The sequence below is a fragment of the Spea bombifrons genome, chromosome 3 (assembly GCF_027358695.1).
Source record: "Spea bombifrons isolate aSpeBom1 chromosome 3, aSpeBom1.2.pri, whole genome shotgun sequence".
Classification (NCBI taxonomy): domain Eukaryota; kingdom Metazoa; phylum Chordata; class Amphibia; order Anura; family Pelobatidae; genus Spea; species Spea bombifrons.
The window spans coordinates 91,688,319-91,706,479 of NC_071089.1; the positions used below are offsets into that span (position 1 = coordinate 91,688,319).

Genomic DNA, 18,161 nt, shown 5'->3' on the forward strand with positions numbered 1-18,161 from the left:
TGTTGACACTTCAAAGATTATTCCAATTATTCTTAAGAAAGATTAATTAAAAGAATGAGACCTGGTGCCATATAAATGACAAAAAGTTCTAGAAAATGATATTTAACATAGCGTCAGGAAAATCATTCTGCTCATTCTACCGCTGGTTTATTTAGAAAAGCAAATTTTCAATAAAACTTCTACTGAGAAAATCAACAGTAAATCATTTGCATTTATTTAAAATTTCTAATATAAAAGTCAGGTTCTATTTTTCATTAAGTTAGGATGATTAGGAACATATTGTTTTAGTATGTCATATATTTATATATATATATTTATTTTTTGGTAAAATAATGACTTAATATTTAGCAACGAAAGAAGAATATATTTTCATAATACAATTTAGAACCTGTTTTCAAAGCAATTCAGCCAATAAAAAGTTGCAGTCAAAGTACATTAAGATTATTAGCTGGTATAAAACTTTAAATAAAGCACAAAGGTATTCCAAACGATAATATGAGTACCCAGCCAAAACTGATAAATACAATTCAGAGACTATGCAAAGTTACACAGTGAGAAATTGATCCTAAATAGAGAATTCACCAAATGACTGCCCTGTGAACTACACTAAAAAGCTATTTCTACGAACAGTATATTGAGATTAATTCTGAATTCAAGAGTTTGACCACGCAACTGGATAAGGACTATGACTATGTGGCGTGACCAGCAGAGGGGGTTTTGCAATGTTCCTGGGCTCTCATTTACATGACAGCCAGTCAGAGGTGTAACTAGAAACCATGGGGCCCTGATATGAAAATTGCTTAGGGGCCCTCCAACTTCAACAGCTAGTCTGTGCCATCATTGCACCCAAACAACTTACCTGTGCCCTCTTTGACGTTTGCCCTCCCTTCCAACATACAATAAACACACTTACACAAATTACACACACTTACTCATACTCGGTAGCACACACGTCCATATTTTTTTGGACGTATTTTTCCAGGATCCAGGATGGCTCTGACTATCACTTGCCTTTTGGGTCCCCACTCCTTTCTCACTGCACACTTTGTAAGTGCAACCACATGCCAGTAATTTATAAGTCTCTGACCTTAAGATATCAAAGCCAATTTTAACTTTCCGGTTCAGTACTGTCTGCCTTGCATTGTTAGTCAATTCAATTTTGTTTCCAATTAAAGTGGTATACTAGCATAACCATTAACCGATTAGTAAACCAATCATCGTTAACGGGAGTAGTCCCAGAAGATTGGAAACTAGTAAATGTGCTCATTTATAAGAAAGGTAGTATGGAGGAGTCAGGCAACTACAGGCCAGTAAGTCTTACATCAGTAGTGGGTAAATTAATGAAAACTATGTTAAAGGATAAGATTGTTGAACGTCTACAATCTCATGGATTTCAAGATCAGAAACAACATGGGCTCACCTCAGCAAGATCATGTGAAACTAATCGTATTGATTTTTTTTTGATTGGGTGACTAAAATTATAGGTTGAGGTGGTGCAGTAGACATTGCTTATCTAAATTTCATTAAGGCTTTTGATACTGTCCCACATATAAGAATTATCAATAGACTGGAATCTTTGAGTTTGAATTCCAATATTATTGAATGGATTAGGCAGAGGGTTGTAGTCAATGGAGTATATTCAGAGAAAAGTCTTGTTACCAGTGCGGTACCTCAGGGATCTGTACTCGGATCCATTCTTTTTCATATTTTATTAGCAATATTGCAGAAGATCTTGATGGTAAGGTGTATCTTTTTGCTGATGACACATAGATATGTAACAGGGTTTATTTTACTGGAGGGATAAACCAAATGGTAAATGTGAGGAAAGGGAATTAGGGGCAATTATTAATTATTATTAATAAGGACTTAAAGGTAGGCAGAATGAAATCCTAGCAAATACTTGGTTGTATAAGGAGAGGTATTAACAGTAGAAAGAGGGAAGAGCTCATGCCGTTGTACAGATCACTGGTGAGACCTCACTTGGAGTATTGTGTACGGTACTGGAGACCGGATCTCCAAAAGGAAAATACTGTAGATACTTTGTAGAGAGTCCTGAGAAGGGTTACAGAACTAGGTCATGGATTGCAGAAAAAAACTTACCAGGAGAGGTTAAAGTATCTTAACATGTGTAGCTTGGGAGCAAGAGGAGACAAGGGGATATGATATTTCTATGTTTCTATAGTATTAACTAAGTATGAAAGGTAAAGGAAAACAAAAAGTCACAGTTATGGTATTAAAGCATTATTCTTCAACTTTCTAATTTCCATTAGTGTACATTATTAAAGGTAGAAGGAGGTAAAATAATATAAGAATAATACAACTTGTTATTTTCCTGTTTATCAGAGATGGTAATATCAAATTACAGTAAACGTTTAAGCAGGGAAAGAAAATACAATATCCAGGAACAGTCACTGAACATTTTAAAATTGCATAATGTATGTTGTTTGATGAAAACAGGCAAGTATTGGAGGATTCATTAAACCCCATGGCAAAGAAGTGAACATAGCATGCACAAGGAAAAAGTCACAACATTAAAGTATGATTGTCTGAATGTCATACAGAATCAACGTAAAAATGGATTTTCATTCTTACAATAAATTAATGACTAACTACAAAACCACATATGGATTTCAGGGTTAATTAGAGAGGAGAGATATTGGAATTTAACTACACTGTAAGACTAGGTATATTGATTGTTCATTGGTAAGAATAGTTACTGCATTTCTCTACCCGGCAGGATATTTATTTAGTTATTGGAGTCAAATGTCATGAAATCATACATTATACTGCACTAAGACTAGAAATAATAGAAAGTGTAAAAAGGTTTCCTTTATCATTATCATTTTCCCAGTATCGGGGATAAAGATGATTTTTTTTTATCTAAATATATTAATTATTATAGGTATGTTTATTCACATGAATAAGTACGGTATATGCCCCCTTCCTGATTTCTTCTATTTTTGCATATTTGTCACCCTTAAATGTTCCAGATGCTCTGAAAAATACCGCCTCGTCTTATAATTCGACTTTACATAGTGGTCTGACAGAGCTGCAAGGGACCTGAATCCTCCTCTCTGGCAGCCGGTGGACGTATGCACGATGCGTGCACACAACCCCCTTTGCTGTCCTGCACTTCTGCCAGGCCTTCTATGACGGTGCGCCAGCGCGACATGACCTTCCAGTGCTCCACCATAGAAACACCAGCTGAAGTATCGGGCATCAGCGGAGGTTGCCTGAGCGCATCGTGCAGATGTTCACCGGCTGTCAGAGAGGAGGAGGCATTTGCCTTCCACAATAAGAACATCATCCCAACAGTCGGTAGTGGCAGTGTGATGATCTGGAGTTGCTTTGCTGCTTTTGGACCTGGGTGGCTTGCCATAATTGCCAGAAAATCCTGAAGGAGAATGTCCGTTCATTAGTTCATGACCTAAAGCTCAAGCGCAGTTGGATTACGCAGCAGGATAATGATCAGAAACACATAAGCAAGTCCACATCTGAATGGCAACAATTTGGAGCGGCCCAGTCAAGGTTCTCACTTAAGTACGATTGAGATGCTGTGGCATGACCTTGAAAATGCAGTTCATGCTTGACTACCCTCCAATGTGGCTGGATTAAAACAATTCTGTCAAGAAGAGTGGGCCAAAATTCCTCCACTATATTGTAAAAGACATATTGCCAGTTGTTTAATTGCAGTTGTTGCCGACAAGGGTAGCAGAACCAGTTGTTAGAATGCAGATTATATACACAGATCTATACCCAATTCCTCACAATCAGTTATTAGGTTTTGACTCTTTGCATTTAATAAATGAAACGATCATTTAAAAGCTGCTTTTGTTTTTGCTCATGTTGTCTTTGTCTTATATTAAAATTAGTTGAAGGATCTGAAACATAAATGTCACAGATAAGCAAAAAAAAAAAGAAATCTGGAAGGGGGCAAATACATAGCACTGTATGTAACTTGGATCTTCCTGGGTAATAACAGGATGAGATTAGTAGCTAGAAATTTACAGCTGCTGCTGAGTACCAGCAGGTAGTAGTTAATTGAACACCATTTCATTTATAATTACCATTCTGTATCATTCAGAACATTTATTTTAAAATGATAATTTCATTATGGTGGTGTGCATGACATCTTAAGGTTGTTCTGAAGAGAAACAAGATTTTAACTTCCTCAATTATGCAGAAAGGATTTCTCCAAGTTAAAACTTGGTGTTATGACTAAAGCAGAACAAAGACATTTTGCCTAATTTTGCATAATAATGTTCAGATTTTCTGATTACCATCCATGAGAGACATGTAGTGGCTGGTTGATTGTGCAAGGAGTTGTGAGAGATGCTTGTAGAGTTATTGATGGAGGAGTAATGTACTGCCCCATTTGGCCCACAAAAGAATGTCCTGAAAAACAAAATAAGCAAATATATATATATATATACAACTCGGTGGCTCTTAAGAGTCAAATTTAAGCTCAGTTTTTTACAAGATGTTATTAGTCACCTCTTCAGATATAATAGTATAATATGGTATGTGAACCAAGGATAGGCAAGGACATGGTTCATGGTGGACATTCTGACAGTTTTTCTTTATTTCAAGAAAGGGTAAATTATTCTATTCCCTTTAGGCCCCAAAAAATAATAGTAGTGGATAGATTGTCAAAACACATAACACTGCCTCACAAATGTCTGCCCATAGACACACTTGCCCTTAGACACAAACATCACAGCTTACACTTGTCCATGCAGTCACACACTGGATTGTCTCCTGACCCCGCTTACGGACTGATTACCCATTGCTCAACTCAGCCTTGCCTCCTAACCCTGCACCACACACAGTTTAACCCATTCCTAGACTTAGCTTGTCTTCTACCCCATATTTTGTACTAGTTAGCCTATTGTAGACCTCAACGTGATGTCTGTTGCTGTCACCTCAGCGTTTTCCAATATTGTGCCTTCTGTCTCCAGCACGGTTTATGGGGACCTAAACCTTTTACCTGTCTGCGCTCCCTGTCTAACCCAACCGAGGAGGTCTAAGCTTCTCTAGGTGTCCTATCACCTCTGTGGAAATTTGCAGGACAGGAACTTCTTGACTAAGGTTCCAAATCTACTTGCTGCTTTAGATTATACTGGAAATACATTTCTCTAAATAATACATGCAGAGAGAATTCCACCAACATGTTATCATTCTCTCTTAATATGTAGATATCACTTTACTTGATCTCTCGTCTTGATTAAATGTGAATGATTATAATTCCGTTTAGCTTAACCCATCGGATTCAAGATGTCAGATGGTATATTTACGATTATATTCCAGATGAAAAGCACTGCATTCCCATTTAACACTAAAATAATCAAATACATAGGTCCAAGTTATCAGAAGATGGCATAGACATCTCTATTGGGATTAGAAAAAATAAACCCAAATATAATAGGCAACATGGTTCACCAGATCTGACAAGTGCAATAAAGTTTATGGTATTTAAGGTTCTGTGACACATTAAATGTCATTGGTTGAAAACCTCATATAAATTAAATGTCAAGGAAGAATAATGTACTTGGTATATAGCAATTAATATATGGCTCCTAGAAACATAAATATAAGAAATATTTTTGCATTTGTGACACACACCTTTATTTATAAATAGTTTTTTGCAAAACATTACAAAAATATAATGGTTTTAAATTATACAGTTATACAAAAAACTGTTTTAGTTCTGTAAACGTATTGGACAGAAATTGAAACAAATACATAGATATGTGCAAATGGGCCAAAAATGATATGGACAGATTTTTCAATTAGTTTTTGGCCAATGAATAACGTTTCCTGCCCGTTCAGCTTGGTCGAAAATCAGGGGCAATTTATAATTCGTCCACACACTCTGGTCGGCAGAAGGCAGAAGGTAGGGAAATATTTAGAGAGAGTGAGTGAAAGAGTGTGAATGAAATTCAAAGCATTTTGCTTATTTTTGTCCAGTTTGTGGGGGGCCTGGCCTCGTTTTTGTGGCTTCGTACAAATCGCTGAATTTGCCAAGTTCGGTAAATTTGCAACTTGTACGAATCCAAATGCACAAGTCTACAAATAACTTATTTCTGACTACACATCTTTTTTTTTTATAGATGTATAGTACTTTTAACAAATACAGGTTATGCTTTTTGCTCCTTCGCCTATAGCTTACCTTATAAATAAAACATACAAATTTCCCCTTAATTTAAAAAAATAAATTGTAATTTATCTTAAATTTGTAATTTATGTAATATGTATATATATACACTTTCACTGGCCACTTTATTAGGTACACCTTCCTAATACCGGGTTGGACCCCCTTTTGCCTTCAGAACTGCCTCCATTCTACATGGCATACTTTCTACAAGGTTCTGGAAACATTCCTCAAAGATTTTGGTCCGCATGATGGCATCACGCAGTTGCTGCCGATTTGTTGGCTGCACATTCATGATGTGAATCTCCTGTTCCACCACATCCCAAAGGTGCTCTATTGGATTGAAATCTGGTGACTGTGGATGCCATTGGAGTACAGTGAACTCATTGTCATGTTCAAGAAACCAGTTTGAGATGATGTGAGCTTTGTGACATTATTTTTGAAATACTCAGCAGCCAGTCTGGCACCAACAACCATGTCACATTCAAGTCACTTAAATCCCCTTTCTTCCCCATTCTGCTGATCAGTTTGAACTTCAGCAAGTTGTCTTGACCACGCCTATATGCATTGAGTTGCTGCCATCAAATTGGCTGATTAGCTATTTGTATTAATAAGCAATTGAATAGTTGTAACTAATAAAGTGGCCAGTGAGTGTGTGTGTGTGTGTATATATATATATATATATATATATATTAATATTAATATTTGACAGACCTATCTAGTTAAAATAACCCAGAGATCTTTAGTGCCCTTTCCATCTGTTATATTGTAGTGGTTATAGAAAAATGAACTTATGGAGGCTCTGGGCTCGCGTAATACAATCAACAGAGCAAAGATTTTCATTTGATTTTGCTAAATCAGTCTTCTGCTCTAGTTCACTGATATTAAGCAATCACTGATCCCAAAAAAACAGTCCTTCCTTTGTATAAAATGAAGGTCACTAAATGTTATTGTACACTTACAACACTCCTTTTAATTAAAATGTATAGGACACCTTGAACATTTTAAAAACATCATAGAGTATGGTAAATTCAACAAAATACAGCAGTTATTCCTATAGCAAGGTTATTTAAAAGTATATTTTTAGCATTGCTTTTCTCAGCCCTAAATATAGTTTGTTTTTGTGTTAGAATGGTAGACAAATGTCGTCAAGCCAAAAGTGGCAAAGCCAAACGCACTAACACTTTGCTCATTTTTGGGAAGTTTGGGGTTCTACAGCCCTTTGGAATATGATGGCGCTTAAGTTAAAGACATAATAATCCTACAAAAAGTGTCCCTTGTGGCATCAGCAGTAGTCATGTTGTCCATTAAGTTTTATAGGCAATAAGAGCCAGCCATGAAGAATGGTTTAATTTTGTCCAGTTTTCATGTACACATTACTTCCTGATTGTTCCTTGTGCAGACATTGCTTGAAAAATCATTGTTTATGATCTCTTAGAAGCCTTGCACGATCATAAAAATGAGACTTCCCATAAGTATGAAAGCCTTGTGTTTATACCATGAGTAAGGCACCATTTGTGGGGCGTGGATAGATACTGCTGACCAGTCAGTGACCAATTTGCAGCCTCACAAAGTATTAAAAAATTGTAAAAAAAAAAAAAACCTTAAAGAATCCTAATCCTTAATATAGTTGTTTGCTACCATGCCATTAAAAAGAACAAAAAAGCCAACATGTTGCCATCTATATTTTGATCAGCTCGGTTTTACAGTGGAAATTTAGTCTAATCTGTCATGCAGGAGATCAGACACTGTGCTGCAACAATCACACCACCACCGTTCATCAGGCAAAACTCCCCTAATAACATTGTTATGTAATGTGTCTTGTAGATTATAAAAATCATACAAAAACCCATTAATGTGTGGTGTTTCTATATCTAGAACAGTTTTTTTGTGAACTTCTCTTTACTTGCCCACAACCTATATATACAAAATGGTAACCAATGGTAACTAAATGAAGGTCCCATTCCTGGGGAATGAAGACACAGTTCCCACGTATACAGATTTGGCTGTTCCCAGACAGTTTTTCTGTCATTGATTGGCTGATTTAGGTTCTAGAGCTGTAACTTCTCTTTAAGGTTACAGACAAAGTACTTTAACATGGATTCTTTCTTGATGAGGCTGCATGGGACACTAGACTCTCCCTGTAAGTGGAATTACATCAGTTGAGTTAACTGTAGTGGGAAAAGAAGCAGGAGTGCCTCTACGCTAAAACAAATATTGTTACAAACACTTTTAATATTGTAAGAAGATCATATGATATCTTCTTTGTTAACTTTAATAAAACTGTTTGTCAGTCTTTACAAGAGTAGGTTTTATGTCTTAGTTTAAATTTTTATAAAATAACTCTGCGAACAGTAAATATTGCTAAATGAGGTAAAGTGATTATCAGCATCCAGCATACACATTGTTCTATGGTCTAGCATGAGTGTTATGGGATGCATTCATTGTTAAGTGAAACGCTGATCCGACTTAAATTAAAAATACTTTTATTAGAATGTAGACAAAAACATGGTAAATGACACACAAAAGCCCCATTTCCTGACACACTTTGACAATGCTGTTCGGTTAGTTTCAAGCACCATTAAGCTTATGTAATAAAACCAGTTTTGCATTGCTTCGCTCTGAAACACTACTAATCATGAACACGAGATGCCTAGTTTGTAGAAATCTTTACAGTTTTGATATTTTGGTAGAACAGAAACATCCAAGGATGTACTAAAGATAAATGAGTATAAGGATTTTAATAGATCTAGCAGATTAAACCGCAAATTAACTCTTATGGCCCATATACAGAATTGTATATACAGAAACAGTAAAGTAAAACATATAGTTAGACCGTATACTACATAAGTAGGTAGGTTGTAATTTCAGTAATTAAAAAAAAGCAGCAGTACATACAATGAAAAGAGTGTGCTAAAAGTGCAGACCGAAGACCACTTCCGATTTTTTTGGCTAAACCAGGCCTTCCTAAAAAAAAGGAATCAACATGTACTCACATGGTCACTTACAAGCTCTAGCATGGTGTCTTACAAGGATTCACATGCCCCCCTTTGCAAAGTATGACAGCAGTGAATAACAATTCTGCTGAGATGACACCTGTACAGAGAACTGGTGAGACCTTAATTGCAGTATTGTGTACAGTATTGGAGACCGTATCTCCAGAAGGATATACCGTATTTGCCCGAATATAGACCGCACTTTTCCCCCCACTTTAAATCTTGAAAGTGGGAGTGCGGCCTATATTCGGGGTCTAGCGCAGGAATGCGCAATTCGTATCGCCCGACGCCCGGGACATGCAGTTCCGGGCGCCGGGCAGGCAGCAGGGTTAGGATACAGATCCCCCGCAGCGGTGCAGGGGACCTGTATCCTACGCTCTGATACTCTCAGACAGCCTCCCCTGCCAGCACTTTCCACCGGGGGAGTGCCGGCATGGGAGACTGTCTAGGCGCATCGTGCGGACGTTCACCGGCAGCGGCGATGCACGTAAACAACCACCTCCCACGGGGGAGTCCTGGCAAGGGAGATTGTTAAAGCACATCTTGCAGACGTGCCGGCAGCGAAGGTCGTTTACGCGCATCGCCGCAGCCGGTGAACGTCTGCATGATGTGCTTAGACAAACTCCCGTGCCAGAGGAAGTGCCGTATTGCGTAGGTGACACACAGGAGTCTGCTTTGGTAAGTCGGGGGGGCACATCTTGGGGCAGAGTGGCAGCATGTCTCGGGGGAGGGCAGAGTGGCAGCATATCTCGGGGGGGGCAGAGTGGCAGCATATTTATTCTACGGGTTTTTTTTACTAAGAAAAATTTTTCCTTAGAAAAGCACCTAACTTTTAGGGTGCGGCCTATATTCGGGTGCGGCCTATAACCGAGCCAATACGGTAGATACTTTGGAGAAAGTTCAGAGAAGGGCTACTAAAATGGTTTATGGATTGCAGGATAAAACTAACCAGGAAAGGTAACTGTAATCATGTGAGCATGTGATTTCAGTGCCTGTGCTACACAGATACCAACCACTCCATCCTGACTAATGGCAGAAGGTAGCTGAGGGGCTGTTTGGGTTACAGGAAACAGGGATCTGTAAATTAAACACAGTTTGCTTTACTAATCCTGGAAATAAGTTAATGCCCACTTAACCTTTTTGAAAACAACAATGCTGCAAATTAATATGTTGTTCAGTTTGTGCACCTTTCCTTAGTTTGGTATCTGATAAAGGTACCAAACATACTGATTGAAACTATCAAATAAGGATTAAAACACTGATTTTTGCACTTAAAGCATTAGGTTACCTGTTGCTTGAGGTTTCCTTTTAATAACATTGCTTTATTTAGGATTACATTGCAGGGTTCCTCATTAACATGTTTAATTACTTATGCTGTGTTTTCTGTGCAGCTGTTGTTTTTAGACTTTTTTGACTACTTCTTAAATTTAGCCCATAAACTTCCCTTGAGAACAATGTGAGTTAAACATTCTCCAGGGGAAGATCCAAGCTGGCTATTAAGGACTCTCAGAGAGAAATGTGGTCAGACACCCTACAGTGATGGAATTGCCTTAGATTCGCCTACTGTTTTCCTGCTCTGATTACGGATTTGCTCTTTTATCACATAACAATTAAAGTACTGTAAACCTAATTGCAAGGATTAGTTTACAAATTTCAAGGAAATGTGCTTTAAAGAAGAGTTTAACCCAATAAGCAAAAAAAGATTTAAAAAAAAAAATCAAAATTACAAATATTGTTCATACACTACACATAAAAAAACATTTAAAGAGCGCAAGTTGCTCCACATACTCACAATTAGACACCTTTGTAACTAAATGCATCATTAGAAATACCATTCCCAGTCTTTTCTGTAATCAAATGCTGTCTCATTCTTTTTTTTTCATGAAACATAAAATGTGAACTTAAGGGTATGTTGCTTTTATCAACGAAAAAAAATCAAAATATTTTAAAAGTAGGTTTTTTTGCTTAACGTACTACAAAGTGTAATAATAAGGAATATATATCATAAGCATTCTATTCATAATTGTCTACCAGAGTGTCTGCGTATAAACTGTGTATGGCTTCACATGAATTTTTAAAATGCGTATTTGTTTACAGCTAACATATAATTGAAACCGGAAGCAACACCATATTGGTCTGAGTTCAAGTTAGGGCAAAATGATGGCCCTTTCGGTGACGTCCTCACGATTGGATGATTGGGTAGAGGATTTCACCACACGTACTGCCATTTTGTCGGAAGTTCCCGTCAGGTTATATCTGCGGAGATACAGACAGATATAGAAGATATAGAAGATAACAGATGGCAAATTAAAGAGATAAGATAAAGGATAGAGGAAGAAGATGTGGAAGAAGAAGATGATGTGAAAGAAGATGGGAAAGCGCAAGTGGTTGGCAGAAGTACAAGTGGTTGGCAGAAAACGTAGGGAGACATTTAAAAAACGTGAGAGAGTGAACAAGAATGAGAGTGTGAGTGAATGTGGGTCCATGAATTTCAGCTGAAAATTCTGAGCTTTATGGTTCATTTTAAAAAAGCCTGCATCAGTTTTGTCGTGGGTTATCAGTGTATTTTTAGCTTGCATCAGTTTGGTTGACGTGTTTGAGTTTGCATAAGTGTAGGGAAACACGATCAGTATGAGTTTGCATCTCAATTAAAATTTAATATTATGAGTATCCACACACAGCCATGTACTGGTTCTTCCACTCTCTGATGGTTCATGTCTCAGACGCTATAGAAAATATTTATCTGAAAGGGGATTTCAACTGTATTTCTGAAAATATGTTATCGTTCCATTGTACGTGAAGTGGGTATAGCTAAGTGAGAGGGACACTTTGCTGAAAGATGAGGTTTATTAAACCAAACAGCTGTTTTAAAATAGTAAGCTTCAATTCACATAGGAAAAGCAGACGATCCAAAGAAATATCAACCGGTCAGGTAATGTGGTTGATGTTTCCATAGCAACTTTATGTAGCTATACACATTCTCAAAGTTAGAAAGAAATAATAGGCAAACCAGTGCATACTTTGAAGCATTAATCGTGTCGGACCTTTTAATTGCTCTGATCAGAAGGCTTTTACAGCGATAATTGGTCTAGTCTGATGATTAGCATTAAAAATAAATCAAAATAAAGCTGGCAAATTACAACCAACACAATAATGTATGAAGGATCTTAAAACAAAATAGGTAGGAATACATGCATAAATCACTTTGTAATTGTTTATGGTCATAAAATAAGCATTAATGGTGTCAGATCCAAACACAACCACTGGTAACTTGAATGACTTTTACTGCGTGTATTTTAAAGGCTGCTGTCTTGTACATGGGCAATGGAAACCCTAGTCATACCTAAAGTTTTTTTGAATTTAAGGGAAGAACACATTTTTTTTTATTATTATCTTAGGATGTCCTTAGTAACTAAATCTGTAGATTAATTTTCAAGCCTAGTGTGCAGCAATATATATCTAATACTAAGTAGCCTTGCTTCTCTCTCCTTGTTCAAGGAAAGGATGTAGAAACTAGACATACACACTTAGATTCCTACAAATCTAAATTTTAACAAAATTTGCCAAGTTCATTAATTCGTTCAAATCTCCAAAAATGAGGAGGTACCCAATGAAACAAAAGGGAACGATACCAGTTCTGAAATTTGGTGTGCATGTTGTTGTTTTTTTCACTCACACTCTCTCTCGCGTTCTCTCTCACACTCTCTTACACTTTCTCAATGTGCTTTCATATCCTTTTCATCTTCACCACTTCACTGGTCTGCTTCTCCCGGCTATCTCCCATGTAATATGGCCTCCCCAGCGTGCTTCCGCAATAGGTCGGAGCCACAGAGTCGGAGCCACAGAGTCTCCCTCACTTAGAGCAATGGGTAGAGGTTGTCGTGGCTTTACCCTTTTGAGGAAGTTTTCAAGACGCCAAAAAATGGTAGACAGATCTGCAGAGAAAGAGAAGCATTTCTGCACCTGTAAGTTATCATTGCAAAGGTAAGTTGGGCTATAGATCATTACATTATAATCTTCAGCGATTACTAATAGCTGCCTCAGTAAGAGGTGGAATGTTCTAAAAAAACTCCAAGTTCCAGAGTAGTGAAATAAACATTAATTAGCAATCTGTAGCTGAGGCTTAGATTGATTCTTGGTTAGACTTTAATTTTATTTTTCTTCTTAGCCTGCTCCCTTTGATTCAGTAGCTCTACCAGTTGTATTTTCAAGAGACTGAAAATTTTCATTTGGGAGGAAATGAGAATAGAGAACTGAAGGTCATGGAAATCGGAAACAAAAGGACAGTGAGATTAAAAGCATTCACTAGAACTTCAGCTGAAGAAAAACAAAGTGAAAGGGAATCATAATACAACTGCATCTCCCACACAGGAGATTCATAGATTTGCATAAAATATTTACTTTTACAATGTCTTTTGGTCAAAGCTGCATTTTGTATACTCATAAAACACCCTGATAGTGTTAAAATGGACATATAGATATACACACAAAGATGTATACATAATGGACCAAAAACGATTTAGACAAATTGTTTGGTCCATTCGTTTTCAGACAACAAATTTAATTCCCTGTCCATTCTGTTTGGAAGAAAATCATACGGCATTTGTACCTTACCCTCTTTTACTCTTTTATGCTCATTCTCGCTGTCTCTAATTGTGGCTGTACCGTCTAGTCTAGTCTCCTTGATGCGCAGCACCACTTCTTCTATTGCAACTTCTTCTGTGTCTTCTCTGTGGACATGGCCTCCTGGTGAACTTCCATAAACTGGCAAAGCGGGGAAGAAGCTGTCAAAGTGGCTCCTCTTTTGTGGAATTGAACAGAGAGGCCAGAATAATGTAGAGAAAGAGAGGTGCAGAAATTATTCCCTTTCTCAGCAATTCTGTCTTTATTTCTCTTGCTTCCCGATGAACTTCTGCAAAAGGGCGGAACATTTTTAGTCTGGGAAATTCTTCATGTGAGTATACTAGGTATGGGAATGGGATGTATATTTAATTTGTGAAAAATAAAAAAGTCTTGGCAGCTTCATCAAGACATTGACCCTTGTTAATGTAACAACAAGTGCCCACAAAGATATTTTTTGTTATGCTCAGTCTTCACAATAGTTGTATCAGTAAATAAATCATACCAGTATATGAACATTTGTTTTAGTATATTCTGAAAATCAATTATATTTATGGAGAGGTGCCAGTAATTTTCTGAACTGTAGAAAGTTTAACTGGCAAAGTTTTGTTTCATTACTTTGTATGCATGTTTTATTTCTTCCATGGTACCAGCATATGTTAAAAAATTCCCACTTGGATACTTACAGCTGCAGACAGTAAACTGTTCTAATCCCAGTGGAAAGTAACTAACTGCTTGTGTGTTGAATTTCATCAAAACAATAGGAAAGTGGATGCATTGAGGATGTCAGATGAGATATTTGGGAGCTAAATTAAACTTACCACAAGAATAGAAATATGCTAATTCTTAAACTACTATTATAAAATATATTTTTTTAAACTAAATGGCAAATAGCATGTATGAATAAAGAACTTAGTTGAAATAAAATATCTTCCAAAAATGTAATTTCCAAAATCATTTTTCTTTGGCAATTCAAAAAATCACTGAATAACAAAACTGCCAGGGAAGGGATACCTCTGCATATACACTTCTGTAGAGGGTACACTTTAGGCTCAGTTTGGATAGCTATATAACCAAGTTGATATTTGCCTGAAAACATTCAGAGAACTTTCATGTCAGTCATTCAGCAATGTGGCATTTTCACCAGCAAAATATGTAGCCCAAAACCTTGCCTTTTGAAGCACACATGTCGTACAAATCTAGCAGCAATTTACTTCTGAGATCGTTAGTGCTAATGAGTGATTGAAGAGTTTTTTTTTTGGCTACACTTAGTGTTGATTCTAAAACCATTTTAAGATCTGTTTTAGTTTCTAAAACATTGCCCTATGTTTTTTTTATATAGTATTATTCATTTCAAACCATTTCAATCCACTACAACTTTCTTTTCTCCGATTTCTCAATCCCCGCAACAAAACTACATGAATGCCATTGTTTGCCCTAACATCTCCTTACAGTGTCCATAAACACAAAGGTTGACTATAGTATCATATAGTCAATGCATATTCATACATTACAGGAAGACACACAACTGTACATTTGTGTTTTATTCATTGATTAAAATGATTTACATGTTTAATAAGTCAGCTAGGGAAGTATAGGTTGAAACCATATGCACTTGCTATATTCCACACTGCACTACTAAACAACAGGCTATGACATATGGGGCTGGAATTTATTGAGCCATTATGGTAACATGGATACATTACATTTATTTATATAGCTCCAGCAGGTTCCATAACGCTGTGAAAGGTAGTGAAAATAAACGACAATTTAAGATGTCATAAAATGTCAACACATACTCATACAAAATCTTGTTTCATTACTGATATAACAAATGAGACTTCATAACTATTGGTTTGATCTTTTAAGACTTATGGTGGTTTAGGCATGGAGTCAGCACAAACTGTGCTATGAGATAAGTTCACAAAATGTATATGCGTACGTGATTGTTTTTTGGTTTGTGCTGAATTGCTTACTGATTACTATGTACGTAACACGAAATCTAATGAATTTAAAACCACCCATTTTGTCCACAATCTTTTTGACTGCATTATTAGGCCGAAAAAATACGTAGGCAATTTCCCCAAATCACTTCAACATTCATGATAGACACACTTACACAGTTACTCACTCATTCACACGAATCATTTACACATATTCATTAATGCAGTCTCACAAATCATTCAAGCAATTCATCCAGACATTAATTCATTCATTCTCGTACGCATTCACACAATTCATCCACACATTTATTCATTCATTCATGTATGCATTCACACAATTCATCCACATATTAATTCATTCATTCTCGTACGCATTCACACTACCCCCTCCCCATCTACCCCTCCCCTTCTTATCTGCCCCTTCTCACTATGTTCCTGCTTATCACTATGTACCCCCTCTCCCCCTTCTCACTGCCTTTCCCCCTTTCTCACTATGTACCCCCTTCCCCACTTATCAATATGTACCCCCTTTCCCACTATCTAACCCCTCTCCCCCTTTCTCACTATCTATCTCCTCTCCCCCTTTCTCACTATCTATCCCTCTCCCCCCTCTCACTATCTCTCCGCTCTCCCCCTTTCTCATTGGCTCCCTCCTCTGCCCCTTCTCACTATCTACCACATCTGCCCCTTCTTACTGCCCCCCTCACTATCTACCCCCTCTCCCTACTTACCTTGTTGCCGGAGTCCTGCAGTGGGGGCGCGAGGCGGCCATCTTCCTGCTCTAGCGCGGTGCGTGCTTGACAGCTGACAGAGCGGGCACTGAGACGGAGTCACGGAGAGTGAGGGGCGCCGAGCGGTTGCTAAAAACTGTCCGGGACTTAAATTAAAACATCTGTTATTTAAGATCACTAGTATTTGGCCTTCAGAGTAGTGACCACTAGAAAGATTATCCTTGCCTATAAATGAGTTATCCTTGCCACAGAAGCATTTTTAAAATTATACCTATATTCTTTATTTCATTTATGCTGGTATTTTATTTTACTTCACAGTGGACTATACACAAGTAAAGAATAACTACAGAAAAAATTAATGCTGATTTGTTTTCTGCAAGGTGAAGGGATGGGGTCACATCAACGTTATATTGCCCCTTTTAGCAGCAATAATATATGCAATTTAATTACAATTCATTCAGTAAATACAAAAATCTACTGCTGAATATTTATGAAAAGGTTTAGAAAATGCCTACTACCTGTCAGCTATTTTATAATGGTGTTTGAATTACAAGTCATAAGTAATAAGATTCCCATCACATCCACACATGCAAGCTCATTTCCCAAATTAATATAGCCTTTATGAGGTATGGTACATACACTTCAGGGTACAGTTAAAGTCTGTCCCTAAATGGGCTCTCATCAGCGATGATGGTATCTTTATAAATTGTTCTATAGCTGTACAAGCCATATTAAAGTTTTAGAAGTCATATGGGGTATGAATATTCAGAAGTTAATTTCAATAACTTTGTTGTAGACCCAGAGGCAAAAGAGCTAGTTTAATCACAAGTACTACCACATTCAATAACATTTTAAATAAATGCAAAAAAAGATTACGTTTTATATCTTGTGAGATAGAGTTGTTGTGTTCATCCGGTAAAATGAAGGGGTCATTATTAATCATACTACAGATACAGCAAAAGTGGTACTCTCAAATAAAGATTTAATAGCAGATTTTATTAACAAGATTTATTTAAAATGCAATAAATGAGCTTCTACTATGGGTCATCATATTCCTTTCTTAAAATGACATAAAATAATATTTCAATGATATTTGGCATCACATATCGCATTAAACTGCAGAACGAGTAAATTAAGGAAACTAATTATGCAGAACATTTGATTTACTGTGAACAATATCAGCAGCAGATTGTGTGATTGTGAGCATTGTGGTTCCATTAATATAACTGAAATGATCACTTTTGCTTTGGGTTAATTAATGTAAAATATTTTTATGAACAAGAACATAAAGCATTGTATTCACCAACCTTAGGTTTTGCAGAAACTTTGAACTTCAGTGAACTTCAGTGAAAAAATAGTACACCCTCTTTGAATTCTATGGTTTTACATATAACAACATAATAACAATCACCTGTTACTTAGCAGATCTAAAATTAGGTTAATACAACCTCAGATGAACAACAACACATAACATAAGTACACATTTTGATTTAATAGCTTATAGAACCATCTTTAGCATTAATAACTTGAAGTTGTGGTGGATTTTTGGCCCACTCTTCTTTACTAAATTGCGTCAGTTCATTGAGGTTTGCAGGCATTTGTTAATGCACAGCTCTCTTTTGGTCCTGTCACAGCAGTTCAATGGGGTTGAGGTCTGGACTTTGACGGGGCCATTTGAACACCTTGATTCTTTTCTTTTACTGTCATTCTGTTTTATATT

General features: G+C 36.9%; 1 protein-coding gene across 1 annotated transcript in view; it reads right to left on the bottom strand.

Annotated features, from left to right (window-relative positions):
• Window positions 1–12,891: 12,891 nt before the first annotated feature.
• The window catches only part of LOC128484071 (KRAB-A domain-containing protein 2-like), a 36,827-nt gene continuing 31,557 nt past the window's right edge, over window positions 12,892–18,161 (bottom strand). Inside the window, exons 2-3 of the mRNA XM_053460388.1 lie at window positions 13,762–13,911; window positions 12,892–13,082 (exon numbers count right to left, since the gene is read on the bottom strand). Of these exons, the coding sequence (XP_053316363.1) occupies window positions 12,892–13,082; window positions 13,762–13,911 (341 nt within the window). The remainder of the gene's footprint in view (window positions 13,083–13,761; window positions 13,912–18,161) is intronic.